The 25,727-nt window shown below is 42.1% G+C and overlaps 2 protein-coding genes across 11 annotated transcripts in view; both read right to left on the reverse strand.

Moving 5' to 3' along the window:
• COMMD10 (COMM domain containing 10) overlaps positions 1-7,806 on the reverse strand; it is a 159,747-nt gene extending 151,941 nt beyond the window's left edge. For all 4 annotated transcript variants that reach the window (XR_011723320.1, XM_071731146.1, XM_071731145.1 and 1 more), the window contains exons 1-4: positions 7,683-7,806; positions 7,428-7,518; positions 5,117-5,227; positions 4,298-4,453 (exon numbers count right to left, since the gene is read on the reverse strand). Coding sequence is in view for 3 of the 4 variants with exons in the window: in XM_071731146.1 (XP_071587247.1) it covers positions 4,298-4,453; positions 5,117-5,227; positions 7,428-7,518; positions 7,683-7,714 (390 nt within the window). In the remaining variant the exon portion in view is untranslated. The remainder of the gene's footprint in view (positions 1-4,297; positions 4,454-5,116; positions 5,228-7,427; positions 7,519-7,682) is intronic.
• A 7,315-nt stretch (positions 7,807-15,121) lies between these two features.
• On the reverse strand, positions 15,122-25,727 carry ARL14EPL (ARF like GTPase 14 effector protein like). Of its 7 annotated transcripts, XM_071730972.1 has the most exons (7): positions 24,084-24,190; positions 22,988-23,145; positions 22,619-22,688; positions 18,625-19,077; positions 18,077-18,196; positions 16,482-16,621; positions 15,122-15,431 (listed from the first exon to the last, which is right to left on the reverse strand). In XM_071730972.1, the coding sequence occupies exons 5-7, from the start codon at positions 18,185-18,187 to the stop codon at positions 15,209-15,211; spliced, it is 474 nt and encodes a 157-aa protein (XP_071587073.1). In that variant the 5' UTR covers positions 18,188-18,196; positions 18,625-19,077; positions 22,619-22,688; positions 22,988-23,145; positions 24,084-24,190; the 3' UTR covers positions 15,122-15,208. The 7 variants fall into 7 exon arrangements, with proteins under 7 accessions (XP_071587073.1, XP_071587075.1, XP_071587074.1 ...); XM_071730974.1 differs by lacking the exon at positions 22,619-22,688; XM_071730973.1 differs by lacking the exon at positions 18,625-19,077.

Raw genomic sequence — 25,727 nt, forward strand, 5'->3', positions numbered from 1 at the left:
TTACTACAAAGTCAGCCTGAAGCAAATTCTCAAGACAGCTGCTTTGTAGGGTATCTTCAGAACTGTCTTCCATTCTGCAGACATATGCTGAAAAGTATTCAGAAAGGTTAGCCATACAGCTTCTGTGATTTCATTTGATTTTCAAATTACTCAGCTCCCTCAGTGGACAGCTGTATTATCCCATGTATTCACTACACCACTGAGCATTTAATCTTTAGGAATTGTATGTTTGGAATTGGTAAATATTATATATCATATATATATATTATATATATATTATATTTTTAATATATTATATATATTATATATAATATATATTATATTATATATTGGTAAATATTATATATCACAAACTGAATCTCGCCATCTCTGTGAAAGACAACAAGAAATCCTTCTACAGATACATAAACAGCAAAAGAAGGGGCAAGGAAAACATTCATTCTGTACTGGACATGAGTGGGAATATAGTTATCAAAGATGAGGAAAAGGCTGAGGTATTTAACACCTTTTATTACCTCAGTTTTCAACAGAAAGACAGGTTATCCTGAGGACAGATGGCTTCTGGAGCTTAAAAAAGGTGGTAAGAATCTAAACAGCCCCCCTGTAATATTGAAGGACACAGTCAGTGACCTGTTGAGCTCCTTGGATCCCCACAAGTCTATGGGACCAGATGGGATCCACCCAAGGGTGATGAGAGAGCTGGCAGAACAGCTCGCCAAGCCTCCCTCTATCATCTACCAACAGTCCTGGATCACTGGGGACATCCCAGATGATTGGAAGTTGGCAAATGTCACGCCAATCCACAAAAAGGGCTGGAAGGAGAACCCAGGAAACTACAGGCCCGTCAGCCTGACCTCAGTGCCTGGCAGGGTTATGGAACAAATCATCCTCAGTGCAATCACACAGCACCTGCAGGATGGGCAAGGGATTAGACCCAGCCAGCAAGGGTTTAGAAAGGGCAGGTCCTGCCTGACCAACCTGATCTCCTTTTATGATCAGGTGACCCGCCTGGTGGATGAGGGGAAGGCTGTGGATGTGGTCTACCTGGACGTCAGCAAAGCCTTTGACACCATCCCCCATAGCATTCTCCTGAAAAAGCTGTCAGCCCAGGGCTCAGACAGGAGCACTCTGTGCTGGGTTAGGAACTGGCTGGAGGGCCAGGACCAGAGAGTGGTGCTGAACAGTGCTGCATCCAGTTGGCGGCCGGTCACCAGTGGTGTCCCCCAGGGTTCAGTGTTGGGCCCGGTTCTGTTTAATATCTTTATTGATGATTTAGATGAAGGGATTGAGTCCATCATCAGCAAATTCGCAGATGACACCAAGCTGGAAGGAAGTGTGGACCAGCCGGAAGGCAGGAGGGCTCTGCAGAGGGACCTGGACAGACTGGAGAGTTGGGCTGATTCCAATGGGATGAGGTTCAACACAGCCAAGTGCCGGGTCCTGCACTTTGGCCACAACAACCCCATGGGGAGCTCCAGGCTGGGCACAGAGTGGCTGAGAGCAGCCAGGCAGAGAGGGACCTGGGAGTCTGGATTGACAAGAAGCTGAACATGAGCCAGCAGTGTGCCCAGGTGGCCAAGAAGGCCAATGGCATCCTGGCCTGTATCAGAAACAGCGTCGCCAGCAGGTCCAAGGAAGTGATTCTGCCCCTGTACTCAGCCCTGGTGAGGCCACACCTCGAGTACTGTGTCCAGTTCTGGGCCCCTCAGTTTAGGAAGGATATCAAGGTCCTGGAGCAGGTCCAAAGGAGGGCAACCCAGCTGGTGAAGGGACTCGAGCACAGGCCCTATGAAGAGAGGCTGAGAGAGCTGGGGCTGTTCAGCCTGAAGAAGAGGAGGCTCAGGGGAGACCTCATCACTCCCTACAACTCCCTGAAAGGAGGTTGGAGCCAGGAGGGGGTTGGTCTCTTTTCCCAGACGACTTTCAACAAGACAAGAGGACACAGTCTTAAGTTGTGCCAGGGGAGATTTAGGTTAGATATTAGAAAGAATTTCTTTACGGAGAGGGTGATCAGGCAATGGAATGGACTGCCTGGTGAGGTGGTAGATTCTCCATCCCTGGAGACATTTAAAAAGAGACTGGATGTGGCACTCAGTGCCATGGTCTAGCAACCGCACCGGTGGGTCAAGGGTTGGACTTGATGATCTCTGAGGTCCCTTCCAACCCTGCTAATTCTATGATTCTATGATTCTATGATCTACAAAAGGGCAGAAGCCCAAAATGTCTTGTTAAGCTCAATTTTTTTTTTTTTTTGCATGTTTACATTACCTAGACTCATGAGTTACTGCCATTTTGCACAAGAAAATTCTACAACTTTGGTGTCTAAAATTACCCAGTTTTACATAGGACAAAGTTGAAATACTTTAGAAAAACCATCTGTGATGAAGTTCTGAATACATTCAGTGTTGTCCACAGACCTATCTTGTGTTCTCAAAATTCAAGGTTTATTTAGTGGTAAACCTGGTAGTATAAATTATGTTCTGTTTCTGTCAGTGCATCATGTGTACCTTATATCTAAAACCTATTTTCCATGGGTATTTTGCTAATCTAATGATAAAGGAACAGTCTTATCCCAACAAGATATAAAGCAACTATAAAAGTAAAGCAAAATTAACAGAGTCAGTGTTCCATAATTCTTTTGAAATATTTGATACTGGCTGACATGGATGTGTTCTGTATACACCTTCTAATGTAGCTGAAGGATGTAACTGTGAGTTAAAAGAAGGATGTCATTATGCCTTCCCATAGATATAGACATTTATGTGTAAAGACACAATGAGACTTCCATAGCATGTACAGAAGTTTTAACTGGCATCAGGCACCTACGAAGCAAGATTATTACACCATAATATCAAAGTATCTCAAAATCATAATAAGTATCTCACAACCATCTTTCAAGATTGAAGATGGCAGGAACTCAGACATAGTATAATTCCAGAGAATCAACAGGCTGGTGAACCAAACCCACAAGTACAAGTGTTTAGGAGTACATTTTACCTCTGCCCTATGGTAAAGCATGTTCATTAACATCTCAAAATGGTATGTAGGTTGAACTACTTTATATTGCTAACAGTGCACATATATATAGCCAGCTTTCTCCAGTTACAGCAGCTGAGCTAACACACTACATCTCGTACCCAGGGAGAATCTCCGTGCTTTATTAGATGCAGGGGGGAAACATCGCAACCCATGATGAGGAAAATGCTGATCCTTAATGCTTTCATCAGTCAGATCAGCCACCCCCACATTATTCATCCCCCCAAGCTGGAAGATGAGAACAGAGAGCAGAACAACACCAAAATCCAATAGGTAGCAGTTAACAACCTGCTACGGCACCTGGACACTCAGAAGTCTATGGGGCTGGATGAGATACACCCAAGACTGGGTGCTGAGGGAACTGGCAGAAGAGATCATGAAGCCTCTCTCCATCGTTTATCAACAGTCTTCCTTAGCTGGGGAGATTCCAGATTACTGGAGCCTTGCCAGCGTGACACCTCTCTACAGGAAGGGCCAGAAGGAGGATGCAGGGAACTACAGGTCTGTCAGGCTGACCTCAGTGCCTGGAAAAATTAAGGAGAGGTTCATCTTGAGTGCCCTCACATGGCAAGTGCAGGACAGACAGGGGATCAGGCCCAGACAGCATGGGTTCAGGAATGCAGGTCCTGCTTGACCCTGCTGAAGGGTCTGGAGAACATGCCCTGTGAGGAGAGGCTGAAGGAACTGGGAATGTTTAGTTTGGAAAAGATGAACCTAAGAGGAGATGTTATTGCTCTCTACAACTACCTCTCTACAAGGAGGTTTTAGGGAGGTGGGTGCTGCCCTTTTCTCTCAAGTGAATAATGATAGGACTAGAGGAAATGGTCTGAAGTTGCACCAGGGGAGGTTTAGACTAGATAAGAGGAAGAATTTGTTTACTGAGCAAGTAGTTAGATGTTGGAACAGACTGCACAGGAAGGTGGTAGAATCACCGTCCCCAGAAGTATTTAAAAATCATGTAGATGGGGTACTTCAAGGCATGCCCTAGTGGGCAGGGTGATACAGATACTGATACAGGTATTCTATTCATTGTATGAGGAGGGGAGGTGGATGCTGACAGTTGCACACAGTGGTCTTAGAGCTCTTTTCTAACTGACAATTCTGTGATCTCTGTAAGATAACAAAACTCCACTGCCTCAGTCACATTTTTCTACTACCTAAAAAGTTCCAGCACGGTGGCTTGTCACAAACTCTGTATCTTAAACTCTCTGCTTTAAAATAGCCTACACAGCTTTATTCCATCTTAAAAAACAAACATTACCTTCTGAGGGGTCAAAACTCTCTGTCTGAACTTTTCAATTGTATCTTGACCTCCAGCTGCCCATGCACTGGCAAATGCTTCAGCTTTGTCTTGATCTAGGTGAATGCTTTGCAGTTGTTGTTGCAATGAAGAAGGCTTCAAATTATGATAGACTGCCTGTTAAAAGAAAAAATAACTGCTGTTGTTGAGTACTGCTGTACAAGTTGTGCCAGATACACTCTACCACAGATGGCCACCATGTTCACACGGGATTTTTACTAGCAACTCTACCATGGGAATGAAACCATTCTTTTCACCTTAGCCCTCTAACTGAGAAAACAGAAAAGTTCACTCTTCTCAAGATAGGCCAAGTATGAAAAAATGCATATATGATCCAGATCTCCATATATGTATAGGTTTTTATAGAAGTACAGGTTGCTTCTGTGCACTGAAATTTTCCATAACTGACACTTCATGTAATCAAAGAAATGTTAAGTTTTCTAATGTAATCTATTACTTTTTCTTGCAGTTTAAAAAAATCCTTGCTTACAGTGAATAAGACTACACATCATAATTAATCAGCACTTCTCTCAAGAGTCGTGCAAAGATCACTTTCACCACCAAAAGTTACGTTAACTAGAGACTCCACAAATGCAATGAGTCCACTCCAAATAAGGAAGACATGCAAGCCAAAGTAATAAAATCATGCCCCCAAAACATACATTATATAGTACAGATACATATTTTCACTAATTCACTTTTTAACTTGACTTTATATTTTAAATCTAAAATGGGATTAAAAACTATATTTAGCAATTCATAAAGTCAGTAACAAGGTACCTGTTCCAAAATGAATGATATAGTTTCAAGAACTAGATGAAGATCCTGCTTTTCCAGTGAAAAAGCTATTTGAAGTTTTTCTTCTTCCTCTTCACTGAAGCTACTTTCAGCCTGAAGCACAAAAATCATTAGTCCTAAGAATCCATTTAGCTACTAAGAACATGCTTGTCAAAACAAAAACCTTCTCCCCATTCTTATAACAAAAGTGGCTGCCCACTTGCTTCTAGATAGAAATAACAAAGTAAAATTCTTTCCAACAGAAAAATACAATGCAATTCCTCGTATCAAAAACCAACATTAAAGACAACAGGATCACATGGGAATTTATCAGGATTACTTGAAATATATCACAAGAAAATGCTTTCTTCTTGCACCCAAGAGACACCAAAGAAAAATATTTTCCTCTCAACTATCAGATGATCTCCAATAACCTTTTATAAAGAAAAATAAAAAAGTAAAAAGTGCATTACTTGAATTAGACCCCAAGCTAAAAAGAAGGCAAAACTGTAGTGAAGTCAGCTATGCACACTTTTTCTACACTGGACACATGCTGTTATGAAGAAAAAAGAAAGGCCTAGTATATGCTTCTTTTGAAAGTCAGATTTTAATCTACAGCCTGTTGTATTACTGAGAATGCGCTAGACTTTTTAAGTACAGCAGTTATATTTATTATACTACAGCAAATTAAATAGTAATTTTCAACACAGATATTGCCATCTTTTAAAACGTAATTACTATAAAATCTATGCTACAGACATCAAAACACCAAATCTAAACCACTTAGTAATTCAAAACTGAAAGCTACGCAGAAAAAAAGCAATTGACCTGTCAGAATAAACAAAATTAGGCCATTACAGAAAAACTTCAATGATCCTTATGTCTGTAACAAGACTATTAACAGGGAAACATCATTTGAATCCTCACCAGTCAGAAGGAGCTTGAGTATCTGCTCTGTTAAGGCAAATAAGATAAAGTTTTCACTGATTTAACATGCCCTAGAGTCATACTTGGGAGAGGCCAGCTAAACAATTCATGAGATTGACAGAATGGACTAAATTACAAAGACCACTCCAATTCATGTAAACGCTGATTAAAATTGTGAAGCGCTACTAAACTACTGTGGAGTAGTTTAAAAAAAAAAGAGTTGCTGACACTTTACAGTTACCAGTCAGTTAATATCCATACAAAACAATCAAAGAGAAAACCCTCTGAAATAACAGCAGCATCCAAGCTAGTAATTTTGGTAGGAGTAAAATCAGCAACTGGATTAAATAAACAAAATAATCCTTATAATCCCAGAATGATGACATTTAACGCAGAATTTAATACATTTTTTAATTTTCTTTCCATGTTGCTCCTAACTCATAACGTTTTTAATCTTTAAGTGGTACGTATATGTGTTTAGAAAATAAAATCTGTATTTTTCCTAAATACAAAACAAGAGAATAAACAAGATCTGACATATTTATCTTATAGTTTCCTCTGCACTATTTAGCATCAAGGTTAGATTTGGCCTTTGACTTTTTCCTGCTGTGTGATGAAACTGACTACTACTGATTTTATTTGGGGTTTTTTAATTATTACTCATCCTACAATAAAAAACAAAGAAAGAAAACAAACAAACAAGCAAAAAACCCTTCTGTGAAGATGAGAAATGCATTCACTAAGGTTACCGACTTGGTTTTTAACCTCGGATGCACAGGTGGCTTTAGTTGATGGACATACAGAAGTGGGGAGAAGATAAAATATGCATGAATTTATTATTTCCAAGGAGCCTGTGTCTGACAGCCTTCCCAGAGATACCAGCCCGGGGAGGGGGCAGAAGTGGGTTATGACAAGCATTAGGAGGGTCTTACACCATTCACCTTTGCCCTTCACTACTAGTGCTTACATTACCCCCCTGAACAATAAATGATTAATAAAATTAAGATCAGATATACTCATAAAAATAAATTAAATTTGAAGTAGTTGTTCCTTAGCAAAGCAGAGGGCCGCAGCTGTCACACAAAGACAGCAGAGGGACAGAGCGGGCTCGGCTGCTGCCTCGCCGCCCCACGGCAGGCCAGGCCCGGCTGCCGGCGCTGCGGGGAGAGGAGCAGGACCCGGCAGGCCGCTCCGCCTCGCCTGCACCGGTACCGCCTGCGGCAGACCCAGTCCCGCAGCTTCGAACAGACTAACACAGCCACAGCCCCATCGAGGCCCGGCTGGGCCCCGTGCCTGCTCGGCGCCTCTCCTGCACACGCGAACCCCGCCTGCCGCCAAGGAACAGGGCTCCAGCGGACTGTCCCGCCCCGGCTGCTGCCCCGCTAACCTTCAGGTGCAGCTTCTGGAGAAGCCGGGAGAGAAGCCGCGGGAACAGGCCCGGGTCCACGGCGTTGAGCAGCGACACAGCCCTGCGGATGCTGGACGGAAAGAGAGGACGCGGTCAGAGGGACGGAGGCCCCTGGGTCGAGGCCCCGTCCGTGAGACCCCCCACCCGCCCTGCCCAGCCTTGCCCGGCCCGGCTCCGCCGCGGTGGGAACGCGGGAGGGAGCAGAAGCGGCGCTGCTGCAAGATCCGTCGGTACCTGTCGGTCTCCGGGACTACGGGCGCCGCCATCGCTGCTCTGCTGTCCCGCCCCTCCGACGGGTACGCGGCGGGGCCAAGGGCCGCCGCTCTGCTCCGCCCCGCCACGGCGCGGGTAGTTCGGTGTGCGGGACTGCTGGGGCAGGGGATCCGGGGGCGCCGTGCGGGTCCAGGTGAAGGCGGAGCACAGCCGGGGCTCGTGGAGGAGCGGCGGGAAGCGAAGTGGCGGCTGGCCACTTAACAGCACCCCGCAAAGCGTGGAGAGGTTGTATTTGAAATCCTCGGATTTACGAGTTTTAAAGACATTCTGGTGCCTTGCAGACGGTACCGGGAGCGTTGCATGTCCCTTTCATTTTAGCCATACCACTGAAACGAGCGTCGTGTGAAACTCCTCGGCCTCTCCAGGCCCCACGGAGCCTCCTTCCTCCAAAGGACGGCTCAGTGAGCCCCTTCGGAAGAACATGGTCACACGAGTGCAGTATTGCGGCAAATATTTGGTAGCGTTCCCATCTTGCCCAAATCGCTTGTCCCTGAGTAACAACCCTCAGCGCTCTCCCGGACCCTGTTGATCTCCTGCCCTGTACAGCCTGTCAGGCAAGGGGAGTGCTGGTTGGCAAGCCAGGGCAACAGCAGCACTGAGGTTGAAGCTCACACTGGAACACTCTGGATTCGGTATTTCTACTCTGTGGATATTAACCTTGCACAGAGGTAGTGTCTGTGTGCTGTCTGGTTTCTCTCAGATTTGGCTGAAATTGAAAAACTGGTTAAAATGGGACCAGTGACGAGAGGAACAGGCAGCAGGGCCTGTAAATCTTCTTCTCCTGGGAAGCTAACCAAAAATACTACAAATCTGCAAAAGTCTTCTAAGTGTGTCTATGAAGGTTTATAAAATGTGGCCCAATAGCTTAGGTAATACAATATGGTAGGTTAAAGATACAGGTGTAAAAAGGCTGGAAATTTCTGACGTACTCTTAAAGAAGTGTTTTACAAACACATCTGAAATCTCTTCTCTGTTGAAGGGAGGAGAATTTAGTCATTAACGTCAATAGGTCCAGGATTTCAGCCAGGACACTGGAAAAGATAATGTTAGGCCTTAAGAACCAGCTTCAGAAATAAAAAGAGTGACAAACCTGGCAGTACTCCAGTAGGAATTTTAAAGCACACAATTCCTGGCTAAGAATTTAACAACATTTGTACCATACCTCTTACCAGAAGTTGGACCCGCAGTTGCTGTTATGAAAGGCAGCTGTATTTTTCAAGCTGGTTTGTTCTGGGGTGAAGTATAATTACATTCAACTATTTCATCTGTTTTTCTTTACTCTTATAAGAGTATAACATGAAAAGACAATATTCTTGCCATAAATTTATTTGGCTGGAAAAGAAGAACGAGCATTTCACTCCATGCTGAAATAATGTAACTTCTTGTTCTAGGAAATCTCCCCTGAGGACAGAATTTTATAAAGTTCGTTCACTAAAAATGAGCAAGGAGACTGGAAGTCTAGACAATTGTTTATTTATTTTTAAAAGTTCCAGCTGATATAGGTATTGGATGCATCACTTCAGTTTGATGCCAATTCTCTGGTTTAATAATCATATGGACTGATTTTAATATGTTTTCTCTCATGCTTTGCTGCCTCAAATGCATATTCAAATTTAGTTGTCATAACAATGAATATTAGAAATTCAGCTGGTCAGGATCCTAGGAAACCTGCCCTAGCTGGACCTGCTTCACACAGGAAGATTTACTTGAGAGGTTTCTTCCTCCGTGTATTCTGTTTTCAAAGCTTCACCAAAGAAAGACAGGAGAGCACCTCACTGGAGTTAAAAAACAATTAAACTAACACGACAAGATGCTGTCAACTGTAGAACTGAATATTTTTTTCCTAATACCTTTCCTGTTCCTGAAAAACTATAAAAATTTTTGACTTGTCATACATCCATTAATTTATAACTGCTTCATACTTTAATGCATGGTCCATTTTTCTAATAGCTTTTTTTTCACTGAGCTAGTGATATTGCACTATTTATTGTGTGTTGTCAGTAGCCTTAATTATCCACAGTTAAGAAATATTCTGAGTCACATTGTTACCCTTATTTTGACTTACAATACTCTTAGACATGCAAATTATGTCATATGGCTTTTAGATTAATCTATGCACATGCTGTAACAAAATCCTAGGCATCAGTGACCGACACCTTGGTGCATTTAGGTGCTAATGAAAGTTAGGAATCTTACTGCCTTACAAAGGTCTTGAAAACCTCTCCCCTATTTTGCATTTCCAGAAATGGAACCATACATTCTTTTCTTTCACAAAAACCAAAAAAGCCTTCATATTATTTGATTATGGTTTGTTTCACAGACGTTGATCATCACCCAGTCTCTGTTACAAGTCATTGAGGCTTTGTTTTTTGAAATAACTGTAGGGTTACCCTGTGAAACTGATTATATAGAACATGAAAATGAGGTAAAGTTAGGAATTAAGAAATACAAGAAATACTTTCTACGTACAGTTAGTTAAACACTGTAATGAACTGCTTGAGAAACAGCAATCTTTTTCTTTAGAGGTCTTAAAGACACAAATATGTGTCTTTACACAAAAATGGGTAGTAAATGGGTAGGAAGTGAGTAGAGCTGATCCAACATTGAAGACTACAGTCTCTCAAAATCCTACCAGGACCTATTTTCTGTGGGTGTATTGTTTTCTGGTTTTTTTCCTGGCTCCTTTTGGTCCACTTGTTATTACCTAGCCTCTTACCTGCGGTGCCATTCTGCCTAGGCTTGAGCCTTGCCTTTTTCTATTATCTCTGTTCTTTTTCCTTTCTCCTGAAGGTACACACAAAATAACATGTTGAACTCATTCAAGGCCTTATTTGTGCAATATTCCTGAGACTATTTATTGACTAAATAATTGTTTTACATGTCAGTGAAACAAACCAATAAGGTTTCACATAAATTTTCACTTGCAGGTTGCAAGAGGCTTAAGCAATTTAAGTTATCAAACTCTAAATCGGTGTAGCAGGGATTGAACTGTGCTTTTTACCTAGTACTAAATAGCTAAACTTTTGAAATCTTATTGAAAAAAACTTTTTTGTAAAGAGTTTCTTAGGTGTTTTGGTTAAATTATGTTTATTAGAAATAAATATTTCTCTGTTGCTGTCTCTGACTGTTACTATTATGAGACAATTTTGATTTTTTAATACGTCATTTGTGTTCCACTGAATGAGTAATCTCATTAAAATCACCAGGACTACTTAGACTCTGCTTGGAAAGAGTAAAGGCAGTGAACTGTTAATAAGGGCATGTGATATTTAGTTTATTCATTCTGTATACTGCCTTGTAGTTTTCTATTTATATGTGAACATTATTATATCTAGTCATGTGAAGGGAGTCAGATTGAGTGACACAGTGCTTCACAATAGAAATCAAGGCTGCAGCACCTACTCCTTTAATCAAAGGCGTCTGAGAGCATACAGCAGATTCGCCTGTGCACAATAGGCCTTAATTAATTCCATCATAACAAAACCAGATACGATCCTGTAAGAGGCCAGAATTTATACAATTACACCTGAGGGAAGGTGAAGCAGGGCCATTTTGCAGGGCCAGGCATATGGAGGAAAGATGTATTCTCCTCTGCAAATGAGAGGACAAGAAATCTTTCTATGGTTCATGCCAAGACTGCAAATTAGGGTTAATGAAACATTGTGACTGATGTTCAAAGTTGCTGTTAGCTCAGGCTTGAAATATTTGATTTCCAAATAGAATGGGATCAACCAAAATACTCCACTGAAACGTGCATAATTTATTTTAAAGTGTTTTAAGATCATGAGCAGTTTGTCAAAGAAGAAGCTACAATCAATATTGCTATCCTACCTAAAAAATTCAGTAGAGCTGCAGCAACTATAAAGTCTTTGATGCAAATATTTTTCTAAGGCGTATTTAAATATTTATCCAGTAAGTATCAGTCTATGTATCTTTAGTCAAGCTCATCTGGTTTTCCCACTGAAGTGAATTAAATCTATATTCTAGTGTGGTGTGGATGTAGATAGAGAAAGTGCAGTTATGCTATAGAAGGTGTTAAAAGATTCATGAAAATTGTCCTGAAAAGAGTTTAAACTGTATTAGTGTTTGGGTTTTTTTGTTTTTTTTTTTTTTTTAGTTCCTTTCTGCATTTTGTATGAATCACAGAGAAGTTGGCAAGCATTAAGTGTCGAGTTCTTACCTGCACAAGTGCTGGCACAAACTAGTATGAGCTCAATAACAGTAGAGACTTGTTTTTCTGTAAATGGTGTGGTGGGATTGAATGGCACCTCGCCATATGCAGAAGTTCATTTTAAGGCACTTCATCACTTACAAAGCACTGCAGTAAACTGAATACCCCAGAGTTTACAGCAGTCACCTAATATTAAGTCTCTATGTGGATAGGAATCCCATACACTTTTCATAAGAAGTTTGAGATCTTGCTTTTGGGAAGAATACCTGTTGGTTTATGGTGCTCTAATCTATTCCTAGTCTGTGTTTCAGAGGTGCTGTATTATACATGTAACTGTAGATTAGTAATCATGGAGCCCTTACATAAAAGGATATATAAAAATAATTCTAAATGCTCACTGTGGATTTTCACTTGGAGGATTTGCAAACATCAAGCAAGAGGTAAGGCAGCATAGTTTAGCCTGTTTATTAGCAGAGGCAGATGTAGAAGTGGTGGCCTTGTTACTGACTAGCCAGTAAGCCTTGTGCCCGAGTAAATCTTTGGTCTGCATTATTCAAAACACCCGTCTCTTAACTAGTCTAATAAAGCCTCAGGTGTCCTTTCCTTAGCACACCTTCACATCTTAAAAGTTGTAATATTTAATGACCATTCCTTTCATCGTAGCCTCTTCTGAGCTACATTATTATAATTTTATTAATATTTCTTTTAAATTGGCTGTTCTAGGAGCAGCTGCAAGTACCCAATGCAATATGCAAAGACAACTGTTTTATTTTTTTCCCCAGAGCTGCGATGGCTTCTGATACTGAGAAGTACAGACAAATTGTTGAGCTACTTCAGTGGCTAAATTTCTGGCTTAAAGTCTAATGAGGTGTAATGAAGGCAAACGAGATGTTGTGCATAGCTCTATTTTGTTTTCTGAGTTTTCAAGCTTGTGAATGTCAGGAGATACACAGTGGATGGAGCCTTTGGAATCAAAAGGATCACAATGAGACAGTACCCAAGCACTGAGAAGGTTAGTAGAGAAAGAACCATCTTTGTCTTCACAAAAATCATCCAAGAACTCAATATTCATTTACATGAGATTGAGTTCTTCCTAGTAATAACATCTAAGAAAGCAGAAATTCAGTATCTCCTTCCAGGTACATGTGAATGAATGAATGAATTTAAATTAAACAAACTGCATCAATTTTTGGTATCTTAGCTAGGCTATAACATGTACCTGTGCTTTCATCTTTTCTTAAGCCACACCAGGACCAATGGTAGCCATGATAAAATCAACCACATGGAGAAGGAAAAGACAGGCAGAGTAAACTAACAGTATCACAAATTGACTATCACCTGCTTAATCAGGGTGGAGGAAAGGATAAGGACCAACAGACCTAATGGAACAGTTCTTTGATCTGCTTCTTATTTTCAACTTTAGCTTTCCAAAGCAAACTTATTCTATAGGGAAAAACATATTTTGTTTAGACTGACAAAAGGCAAAATGATGATCCAGAGTTAGCTGGAGAGTGGCCAGTTTTATAAGAGACTAAGAAATATCCACTGCCTTTTCTGGTAAGGGGTTTTATTTAAAACCACAATGTTGTACACCATGGCATTAGGTAACTGCCTAACAAAAACTATGAGGTAGGGGCACTCTTCTTATTTTTAGGTAACATGTATCTACCCCTATTTTTCACAATCAGTATAAACAAATGCACGACACTGGTCTTTTTGTTTGCTTTTGTTTTGGGTTTGGTTTGGTTTTTTTTTTGGTTGGTTGGTTTTTCCCCCATGAACAATTGCCCTAATAGGGATTATGCTTGTGTGCTCTCAGCTGCTCATTTTGAATTGGGGGAAAGGTTAGAACAAGCATTGCAATGATAGAGTCATTCTCAAACCACAGCAGAACTGCCCCTGCAACATCCTTTTATTTCATTATCGTAATCTTGGCTCTAACTTCTGTTTTTTCAGCTTTTGTGCTATATTTTCTAGGTTGCACAAAATGTGTTTGTGATAGAGTTTTCCTGTACTTTGCATTTAGCTATGGCTGTGACGGAGGCACAGTCCATGTTAAAAATTATTAAACAACATTTAATTCCATAATGGAGTTCTGAGTATTTACAGCAATCTGGGTTTAATCACATTACTCAAAGAAATTAGCATGTAGCGTTACCACAGGAATCCATTTGAGAAACTATTTGGTTTTTTGCCTTTTAAGTGGAAAGAAAGTAAGGCTAATTCAACCTCTCCATTTCAGATCTTGAGGTTATTTCAAAGGAAGCCTGCCACCTTCCTGCCCGTGTCAATCAGTTTTATCTTCTTGAAGAGCTGTTTATTCAATCAAATGCAGAATAAGTCTGTGGCACACCTGGGAAAAGAAAAAAAATCCCTGACTACACTGGCAGGATTTTCACCCACCTTAAGAAATACAGCTCAGAGATTAGGTGTGCTATTTGAACTCCCAGCACAAGTCAAAGGATACTTGAAGACCAGTGGGGTATATCAGAGTGCAGCACCAGATGGAACTTTCATGGAACTTTACCATAGTAAATATTCCTATGAAGTTGGTTTTGGTACTGGATTTTTTTATGTTAGAAGCTTAAGTACTGACATTGAGACAAGCAACAAATCTTTCTGAGTAACCAGGTTGGAGGGATATTGTGGTGTTAAGGCATTCTTGGGATCTGTTCCAGGATATTTCTTCTACTGGGAAATGTGTGCCTTGGAGCAGAAGGTCTTTGTCCACAGAGCATGGGGACTTGAAGGGGAGAAATGTAGTGCCACACTAAAAGTTAGGAGAGCCTCCTCAAAACCAAAAAGGACTGGGCCCAGGGAATGGTTCCCCAGCTAGCAGCACACTCCTGGAGATCACCTGTGGCAAATGTCAACCTTTCCCCCTTCAGGATACAGAGGGACCCTCACTTCTCAAAAAGGGTGAGTCCCCACCACAAATGAGAACAACTACTTCATAAGAAAACTGAGTGTAAGTTACCATATTTGAAATCTGTCATCTCTTACAGTAAAAAGAAGCTCCTGAAACTGAGGAGACTTTTCTGTCCATAGGCAAAAATAGCCAATCCATTTACTTCTAGCTATATGATTAATGACTGATCAAGTCTGAGTATACCACATGCTGCAGAGAAATCAATAAGAAAAAAATGACAGGAAATAATACATATTTCTATTTAATGGGGAAAGTTGAGGACTGCTAGGTAGACAACAATAAAGAAGCCAGGAACTTCACTAGGGACAATTAATAAAGCTAAGATTTACTTTAATAAGATGTGAAGAAAAAAAGTTTTGTTCAGGTGCAAAAGCTAGCAGAACAAAATCAGTCAGGGACAAAAAATGGCAGTGCAGTGATCACTTTCCCGTCTTCAGTTTCAATGGAATCATAGACCCATTTCCTATTGCAGCGACATTCTGGTCCACATTTGTTTGAATTGCATTTGGGGCAAGGATAGAAGCAACCCAAGCAGTTCTTTTCCAGGCAATCACACAGATCGATATCATTACAAAGCAGTTTGCCATGTTTGTCATATTTCTTTGTAATTCTGCAAAAGAGAAGAAAAAGTAATTCTCAGAGGATGCTTCAACACGTTCAAATACTAAACCAAACAAATGTGGAAAACATCTGTCCAGGAACAAGTATTTCCTATTTAACAACCTCACAACAAAATGCCAGCACTATATCCTAACTGCAACAGCCACTGCTATTAAAAATTAAGTAAATCAAATTCTCTTCGTCACACAGAAAATACTTGTTTTCCCAGCACAACTTTCCTGTTTAAGAACAAATCTGTCTGCAAAATATCAATGCTTTTATTTATTTCCATTCAGTAAACAGCATACTAGCCACTTAAAGAAGTAAAATATATAACAATTAGCACATCTTACTGTCACGGTTTAACACTGGCCCGGCAATTAAACCGATGGCAGACGCTCTCTATTAATCTCTCTCTCCTCCAGGAGAGAAAAGAAAGGAGAGAGAATAAGGGAGAGAGACTTATGGGTTGGAGACTAAACTACACAAGTTTAACAAAACAGTAATGATAAATAGGGAAAATTGCTAAATATATATATATATATATATATATATGCAAGAAAATGGATACCACACTCCTCCCCCCTTTCCCCCAATAGCTCTCACATCAACCGAGGCTGCAGGGCAGCCCTGGAAAAGTCCAGGCTGGACTCCTGGAGTTGGCAGCAGTCAAGAACTGGAGGCAGGAACACAGGCAGGCAAACAGACAGGATCCTTCCAGGATGCCAAGTGGAGGATGGGAAGCAGGGAAGGGCAGGCCCATGGAAGCTTCTGCTGGTGGCCTTTTATAGCATTACAGGTAAGACCAATCAGCTGATAAGGGGGTGGTGCCCAGCACTTCTGCTGGTGATCTCAGGGGAGGCCAATCAGCTGGTAAGGGTGTGGCTCAGCCCTCGTGATCCCTCGAATTATACTGAGGATGACATATATGGGATGGAATACTCTGTTTGAGAAACCTGCTGTTAATTTCAGCAGGTGCAACTACCTACAAGACGCTTAGCAAAAAGCAAGTACAAGACAGAAAAATCACCTTTATCCTGGCCCAAACCAGGACACTTACTTAGGCTTATAAAAAAAGTCCTGCTTCATCTGTGACATGCATGCTTTCTTTTTCTGCTCTCTAGTTTCAGGATTGAAGTCAGCTACCTGAGGCCCAGGATTTTGAAAGGTTAAGCATTTTAATTGTTTTTCAAGTTGCTGCTGTGAATAAACAGAAAGTTTATAATTAGTACAATTAGAAAAAATACTTAGTAGCTGCTGAATGTCCTCACTGGCTTGCAAATTACATTAAAATTAATATTCTTGATAATAAAGGTAGAAAGTAAAGCCAACTTTGACTTAAAATAAGATCACATTGTTTAAAATGTTTGCTTGCCTAACTGTTAATTGACTATATTTTTGCTGGTCATTAACATGACTGGCTACGCATCCTGACAGGAGAAGGAACAACCAAGACTGACTACATGATACTGGTACATGCCATGTATTGTTTGTTTAAAAGTTGTCTTGTGAGAGACAAAACTATATATTTTTTCCTTGAATTTTACCCATAATGTAAAAACAAGTACTATGACTATAAGCATCTTAACTGGATGTGCTCTTATCTTCACTGTTTCCTCAGATGCCTAGAAACCACCTTTCACCAAACAGTCTGGGATCAAGAAAAATGTCTGGGGGAGCCACTAGTGCAGGAAGAAAACATTTGCCCAGGAAAGGAGTATGAAAAAAGCACAGAGAAAAATAAAGAAACCAAACTGGATACAGTTTTTGATAAACAGGAATGAGCATTTTCTTGCCTATTGTATGAAATCAATGTTTTCAATGTTTATCCATCTAAAACTGCTGGACAGCTTTGGAGGTTAAAACATCAGCTCTGTATATTGTGATCCCACATAGCCCATGTATGTGACAGTCATGTCTAACGTCAATGAAAGCAAACATAGGCATCATGTCAAATACCTTATCTTTGGATAGTGACTATGAACGTGTCATTCATTAATGCAAAGGCACAAATAAACATACAAATATATCTTTTCTCTTATTAAGTAGATGGAGCTGACTTGCCATCCTCAGCTTCCCTTTGTCATTCTTGTAATATGTTTGTGTCATTCCTTTAAGAGTTCACAGTGATTCCTCAAAAACAAGTGAGAGCATTCATTGCCTCTCATGGGTAAAGAAGAGCCATTTCCGTTCAATCTGCTGACACAGTGATTAAGAAATATCTGTACACTTGAGTGTATTTATTTAAAAGGTGGTTGATGCTGTGCATCTCCAGTTGCATCCTCCTGAATACTTATAATGAAATCTCATACACATTGTTCAGACATATCTGCTTTAGGTTCTGGGGTACATTTTCAATGTAGAAAATGTGCCTCTGCACCATCATTGTTCATGACGGTAAATTACAAAATGTCACACTGGAAACAAACAAACTATGGATGTAGTCCTCTAAGAGTACTGTCCTATTTCCCTACTTCCTGTTTCATTTGAGCTTAGAAGGACTCCTAGCACTCTAGATCACACCACTGCAAACCTGATTCGTTTCACTATTGTTATTACTGATGTTTCCCCTTTTATTTCAGCTTTTTATTTTTTATTTTATAGAATAAATTCAAGGCATTTCTAAGAATCTTGGTAATACTGGTGAAGTCATACCAATTGTTTTTGAGTTACTGAGAAGTCCTTAGCAGGAGAGCCATTTCCTTCTGCAGAAGCTTCCTGGATACAATGGTCTTTCTTGAAGTTTCCTTCTGCATGATCATTCATTTTAACACCCTTGTGAAAAATACACATATACATCTGTTAGATATAGAGATCTGCAGATTAAGTGAAGGTTTTAAGGTAAGCAGCTGCTACCCACACTAGGCTTTTATGTGTTCTTAACCAACTGCAAGTGCAGAGCAAAAGTGGTGCAGCATCAGCCTCGATTCTAAAACGGTATTAAAATTATGTAACTAATGTAAACAGAATCTGTATCACCACAGCTACTGTACTATTCGTAAAGAAAACACCAGAAAATCTCTAGTGCATAAATAACACAGAAACTGAAAGATACGCCGTCCACTCTGAATCTGTTATCGGCACCTTATCCCTGCACCGTCACCCTCAAAGTCAAGGTGAGAAGTGCTCCCGGGACACGAGAGCTGTGGCCGAGGGCTGTGCAAATGCACACCACAGCCAGGAGGAGCAATCACTTGGCGCACCAGCAGGTGACACTGTTGTCCCAGCTGAGGTTCTTTTTGCGAGATTCCAAACAGCTGCCGTGGTGAGGAGCTGGAAGGGGGAGGAGAGGTCTGGACAAACTTTCTGGAATTATTCTTTAGACATCCAAAGCGCGTCAGAGCTGTGTCCGTAGCAACTACACAGCTCTGTGCAAATTCACAGTTTGCTTCCTGAAGACTTCAACCAGTGGACTAGAAGAAATCTTGGCTTTTAAATCTCAGGCCTTAGCTTTGCAAAAGATTTTGTGTATAAATAGATATTACAGCTTTTAGCTTTAATAGGAAAAAAGTGCATCACTGACTCTGCAAACAAAGCACACAAGAACTGTGGGTTCTGAGTCTGTCCTAAAAACCCCATCTGTCACCTCTACCCTATCTGATAGAAATGGTGGTGGTAGCAACTGTTCAGGGTGGGTGTTAGCTTCATCTTCTTACCTATCCAATGAAGTTGCTTAGTTAAAACTTATTATGCAATACATGCAGTTCCAGTGCCTCAGACTCTAAGCCCAAACACCATCAAAAAGTTCTGGAGTTCCTCCAGTGCCCTGGTGGATACTGGCATACGGTACACACTGGTACCATCAAATCATGTAGGGCAAGAATCCATCACCATTTCCGCAGTTACAGGAGGCTCACAAAACCAGTCTGTAATAGAAACTGAGGTGAGCTTGACTGAACACAAGCCCCAGACACTCCATGCATCCTTGGCACTCGCTTCCTCCAGAAAGGTATTTTAAAGATCCAAAAGGGTATAAATGGGCCTTTTGTGCAGCTGTGGAGACTAATGGCATTCAGCAGCTGTCTCGCTTGCCTGGACTTTCAGATGACCCTTCCATTTTAGGCCTGATGAAGGTGGAGGAAAAAAGCTGCCAACAGCATCTATCATAGTCCATCGCCAGCATTCCAAACCAACAGAGACTCCCTGTTCCCCACAGAGAACCTAATTCACAGACTGGAGAGCCAAGGAGTCATCAGCAGGGTTCACTCACCTTTCAACAGTCCAATATGGCTAGTGTGGAAGCATGACAGAAAATGGACTGTGGACTAACTGTGGACTATCATGGCTTGAATTAAGCAGCAGAACCAATGACCACTGCTGTGACTGATGTGCTGGTACTTCTGTACAAGCTGGAGCCAAGGCAGCAAAATAGTATGCCACAACTGATATTGCTAACATATTTTTCTCCACTCCCTTAGCAGCAGAGTGCAGACCTCAATTTGCTTTCACCTGGAGGGGCATCAAATACTCCTGGAATCAACTGCCCAGGGGTGGAAGCACAGTTCTGCCATCTGCCAGGACTCCTATATGGAGAAAGGTAGAGCTCTGGATCCTCTTCAGTACATCAATGATATAATTTCATGGGCAACAGAACAAAGGAAGTCTTTGAAAAAGATAAGAAGGTAATAACTTGCCACTAAAAAAAGCAAAGCCAAGAGTCTTTCCCAGGAGATCCAGTACTTGGGAATTAAATGGCAAGATGGGTGCCAGTGCATCCCTAAGGATGTGGTCAATAAGACAACAGCCATGTCTCCACTGACCAATAAGAAAAGAAGGAGACACAGGCCTTCTTGGGTGTTGTAGGTTTCTGGAGGATACATATTCCATCATACAATTACATATTCTCTGTAAAGTAACTTGTAAAAGAAACAGGTTTTTTGGGGAGCCCTGAACAAGTACAGGCACTCAGGCAGATAAAATGTGAAACAGTACATGCCATGGCCCTGGGATCTGTTCAAACACAATTTGAGATAAAGAATATGCTCTATGCAGCAGCCAGAGATCATGGTCTTACCTCAAGACTCTGGCAGGAAGTGTCAGGAGAGACTTGAGGGCATCCTGTAGGATTCTGAAGTCAGGGTTATAGAGGACAAGAAGCTAATTACACCCCCACAGAGATAGAGATATTGGCCACCTATGAAGGATTTGAGCTGCTTCAGAACTAACTGGGACTGAGACACAGCTTCTGCCACCACAACTGACAGTCCTGACCTGAATGTACAAGAGGAAGGTAACATCTACCCACCATGCCACTGATACTACCTGGAGTAAGTGGATTGCCATAATAACACAGAGCACAAATAGGGAGCTTTGTGGAGCCAACCACAAATTGTCAGAGGGTACAGCATTCATAATGCCGCTGGATGAGGTAGTGGCCCATGCTAAGGAAGCCCCACCATATTAAGACCTCTTGGATCAGGATAAACGCTATTTTCTTTTCCAACAGATTCTGCCAGTTTGTAGGGAATCAGCAGAGATGGAAAGCCGTATAGAGTCCTCATCAATGGGTCACAGAAGCAAAGGAGGGAGAAGGTGAATTGAGCCAATTGGCAGACATCAAAGCCATCCAGATGGCTCTAGCGTGGTATAGGGAGGATCTATCATATCCCCTGATCATGCACCAATCTCTGTAAAGACTGAACATCACACATGCATGCTAAAAATCCCCCAGAAAGCAATGAGTGGTAGAACTTTGAAAAACTGGGGCAAACACTTGGTGCATGCCACCTGGCTAGCTAACATCAGGGGATCTATTAGAGCCACCCTCAGTACCCAACCAGACCTTTTACATACCAAGCAAGGGAATAAAGTCCCTGTTGCATATGAAAGGAACCTGTTGGAAAAAGCATGGATTTCTTCACCTCCAGACAAAGGCAAACCAATGCATGGGGTTGTCTCTGCTCAAGGCCCTGTTCACACTTGTTGGGTGATGCAGCAGGACAGTGAAATCCAGTGTGTACCATAAGGAAATTTCACTCTGGCCAAGAAAACTTTAGTTCAAATTGTACAAAGTAGATATTTTTTTATATATATGCATATATATAACTATATTGTGCATATTTACAGAAGCACATGATAAGGAATAAGGGCTGGATTGTCCTGGTTCGAGAGGCCTCGGCTCACGCTCTCCTCCGCCCTTCCTGCCCTGACGTGCTCTGTGCCCCCGGGGCTGCCGCGCTGGGCTGTGAGGAGCAGAGGCTGGGTCAGGTGACCCCAATGAACCAATCACAGCGCGCCTGCCCTGGGCTCTCCGTGTAACGTGGCTGCTGGGGGAGCCCTGCGCTGGGACAGCCTGGTGGGGCTGGGGGCTGGGAGCTGGGGGCTGGGGGCTGGGGTGGGAGCTGGGGGCTGGGGGTGTGTCATTCATTGCTCCCGCTGGTGTTCCTGCATCCTGTCTTCTCTCTGGAGAAGAACATCGTTCCTCAAGAGAGGTCACTTTCTCCTGCCTGCCTTAGCCGGAGAGGCTCCTGTGCTCCAAGGCGGTTTGTGGCTGCCAGGGGACCCAGGCTTCGGGCGCCCCATCTAATGATGAGTCGAGTTTGGGACTTTTCTAGTGTGCAGAGTGAGGAGTCTGGGATCCATATTTATAGATTTGTATATATTTGTAATTCACCATAATTATTATTACTACTTCATTAAAAGTGTTACAGGTTTTTTTCCAGTCTTCAAGCCTCTCTCCCTTAATCCCTTTTTTCTCTTCCTCTGAGGAGGTAGTGGGGGAATAACAGCATGTCACCCAGTTACTAGCTAAAACCATGACAGGAGGGGATCAGCATTCCAGGTTCTTCAGGTTCCTCGATTGCAGCAGTCTAAAGCTGATGTCTCTGTAGGGCTAGCCAGAGTGAACCCATATTATTTTAGAGTTGTAGTTTTTCACGCTACTGGACACTTTGTAGCTGAGATCTGTAAGGGTGTTCATCACCTTCACCAGAGTGAAGCAAAATGTCATTATTGCTTTCACCCCGCTATGCCTACGTGGATTAGACAGACACATTGCCATAGTCACATCTTCCTCATAGCCTAGCTCTGCAGAGATATCTCTGGGACTCAGAAACCAGCAGTCAGCTCTGTGGCACGTTCACATATGAATCTTGGAATCTATTGGACATCTGGTGCCAGTCAAATTAAGAATGAGAATAAATTAGTCTTCGTCATCAACTCTGGACTGAGCAGTCAGGATGTGGGAAGGCCACTTACCAATTGAGTCTGTGCCTTCCCTCATTGCCCCAAATGTGCATGGATGGTCTGAGGGTGGCCTTGAGTCCCACTGAGAAACATAGACCAGTTGAAGAAATAGGTCTTGTGTCTTGTAATTCAGCTGTTTTCCCAGAAGGCTGATAAAGATGGTAACAGAGCAATGGCCCATTCTGTGACAGGAGTCTAGAGGAGCAAATCCAGCCTCCTCTCAGTAAAATAAAACAACTCCTCATGACTTTTCCTTCCCAAGAACCTTTGTGCCATATCTAGAAGTGAGGGATCCTTTAGCTGAACTCTTAAGGGCTAATTACAAAATCATGTGCATTTTTGGTTGTCATGCAATAGGCAAAAGAGATCTGTCAGGCTTACCTTCTGAAAACCTGCAGTTCTGAAGTTCAGCTCAGAAAGAGAAAGCAGCTCCTCTGGAATTTCAAATTGTACTTATAAAAGGAAAGGGCTGGCACAGCATAGGTTTACTGCTGCACAATTCCTCAGATAGTGGAATTATGACATCAGTCCCAGGGTGACTGAAACAGAAGACAAAGAATCAAAATAGTGCTCCCTGGAGAAACAGGCTGAAGACAGCACCAGGTAAATGTCTTAAAGGATGTCACACTGTCTCTATCATTAATTATGGCTTTTAAGTAGTACTCAGCATGAACAGTGGAAATAGAGAAGCAATATAAAATGGGATGAGTCCTTATTTACTGCTTGTATCTGTGGTATGTTCACAGGGCAAAGGTATCTCTTAGAGCTTATTTTTCTTAGAGGTAAGTAAATTAAAAGCCTGTAATAACTACTGCATTTTACAAGAGCAGAGATTTATTTTTTTAGCACCTGGATGTAGTATAAGAATATTTTGCCACTTTAGACAAAACTTTCTGTTCACCATCTTCAGCACTCAGAAGTCATCAAATAACTATGTTCCCCAATAATTGACTGTTCAGCCTCACAGTTCAGATTGCTTCCTTTCAAAATTGTTTGCTGCACCACTGCTCAGGCTCTTCTCAATATCTCCAGATGCTGATTTCCAGCGTGCTACAACCATGGCTTTCGTTACTCTTCTCTAGAACACAGCTAAATCCTAATAAACATCCAAAATTGTCAGCTCTTCTAAATTCTGCTGTTGGGCTTAGACAAATAGTCTAATGTGTCTTTTTAGCTACATCAGCTGTATCCATCTATTCTCTGAGGTATTTCATAACCTTGTCTGAGGGCACATAAATGTATTATTTACCATGCTATTTTCTCTCTCTACAAATAATTTTAAAACCAAAAGCTGATGTAACATTCCAGTAAGAGACCTTAGGTGATTTAAATGCTGCTACACATACTTCCATTTTGTGCCACAGTCTATTTCCCTTGTTATGAAAAAACAAACTGGAAATCCCTCAAGGGAACAAAAATCACAATCTCCAAGGTATCCATACAACGGCAAGACACAAACAAAAGCTTACATACACACCTTTTAGTCTCCTGTGTTTTTTTCCGATGTTCTGATTTCTCTATATTCCACAGAATGGAGAAAACCTTTACAATTAAACCACCTTATGCTTAATATCTCATTATGCCCATTTTGCTAATGCTTACACATGTATATCTCAACCTTTCCTGAATTGTTTGTGCCTGAATTATGATATTTGTTTATCATGGTACACATAATAATGTGCAGCTACAACCTACTCGAAAAAGGTTTTAGTGAATGGGTGTTAGGCTAGAAGTAAGTGGAGATGTTCATGTAAATTAAAATCTTAGGCAATATTTAGAAAGACTGATTTTCATCATGAAACTCTTAATGGTTCCCTCAGGGACAAGTTTTCCTCACTGTGAGCTGTTGCCATGAGGTGACTGTACATATGCCCCCAGATACATCTCTGTCTACAGTGGGCAAAGGAGGGTGTGTGTGTGGGGGGGAAGGTGGAGGGATAGAAAAGCAGATACATGGTTTTCTTATATTTATTTTAAGCTCTATGATCATTATCCATTGTCAAGCCAATTGTACACCTTAGTGCACTCTGCCATGCAGTGTGCTCAATAGGATCCCAGCAGCCAAATTAAGCACCTGATGAGGAAAAAAAATGCATTTTTCAGTGTTAAAAAACAAACTGTAATATTCCCATCAGGAAACAGTTCCTTGGAGCTCTATTATTACATAGTTAAGACTTCAACAAAGTGACGTCTTAGTGGTGTTCCCTTTCATTTCATTTTTAATTTTCCTCTCCTCCTCTTCCCCTCTGAACTGCCAGGTTTATTCTGTGTGTCTGACTCTTTTTCCCCTCCTGTCTGGATGTTCAAATTAGCAGTGGGGGAACTGCCAGGGAGAAAGCACATAAAAAGCAGGGAGATGATTTCGGTGGCTGAGATGCCAAGAAGAGGCTGTGAAAGGCCTATCTGAAGAACACGGGGAGAACGGAACACTTTTTTTTCCACAGAAGACTGTAAGTGCTGCCTGTGTCCCAGCCCGGCGAGCCTGGCCGGCGCTCCAGCTGCTGACAGATTCCCTCATGGCTTGTTCAGCGGCTCGTCTTCCACGCAGGCCTATGGCAGCCCGCAGGAGCAGCCTCTGCCTCCCATTGACCGCTTTGTTACCGAGCCCAGAGTTTTGGCATTACCATTTTTTTGACCGGTTTCAGGAGGGCTGCCCCAGCAGAGGAGCCTGAGCCCTCCGGACCCTTGTGTTACCAAAGGGAGCTTCCCACCCTGCAGGCTGGGTCCCCGCCTCCTCCTCCTCTTCCTTCTCCTTCTCCTTCTCCTCCTCCAGTTACGGGGGGTTGTTCACCTCACCCCAATACTCGCCTTTCTAACTGTTCCTCCTCTGTCCCTCCCGTTGCGTATCTGTTTTAGTAACGTTCCCCCTTCCAGCGTGCTCTCCCGCTCCCAACCCCCGGCGCTAGGCAGAGGGGGCTGCGGGGAGCTCTGCGGGTGGAGGTCGGGGGCTCCTGGCAGCTGCAGGACGCGTCTGAGCCCCTCAGCCAAGCTGCGGGAACCTCCGGGAAAGCTTGCTTAAGGAAGGGCAGGAATGCTGGGCCAGCAGAGAGGAGTTAGGGGGAAAAATACACCCATTGAGAAGCAGCAAGGGGCAGTGAGGCGCTGAGGGGAGGTGAGGCGG

Source organism: Heliangelus exortis, chromosome Z, assembly GCF_036169615.1.
Source record: "Heliangelus exortis chromosome Z, bHelExo1.hap1, whole genome shotgun sequence".
NCBI classification, from domain to species: Eukaryota; Metazoa; Chordata; class Aves; order Apodiformes; family Trochilidae; genus Heliangelus; species Heliangelus exortis.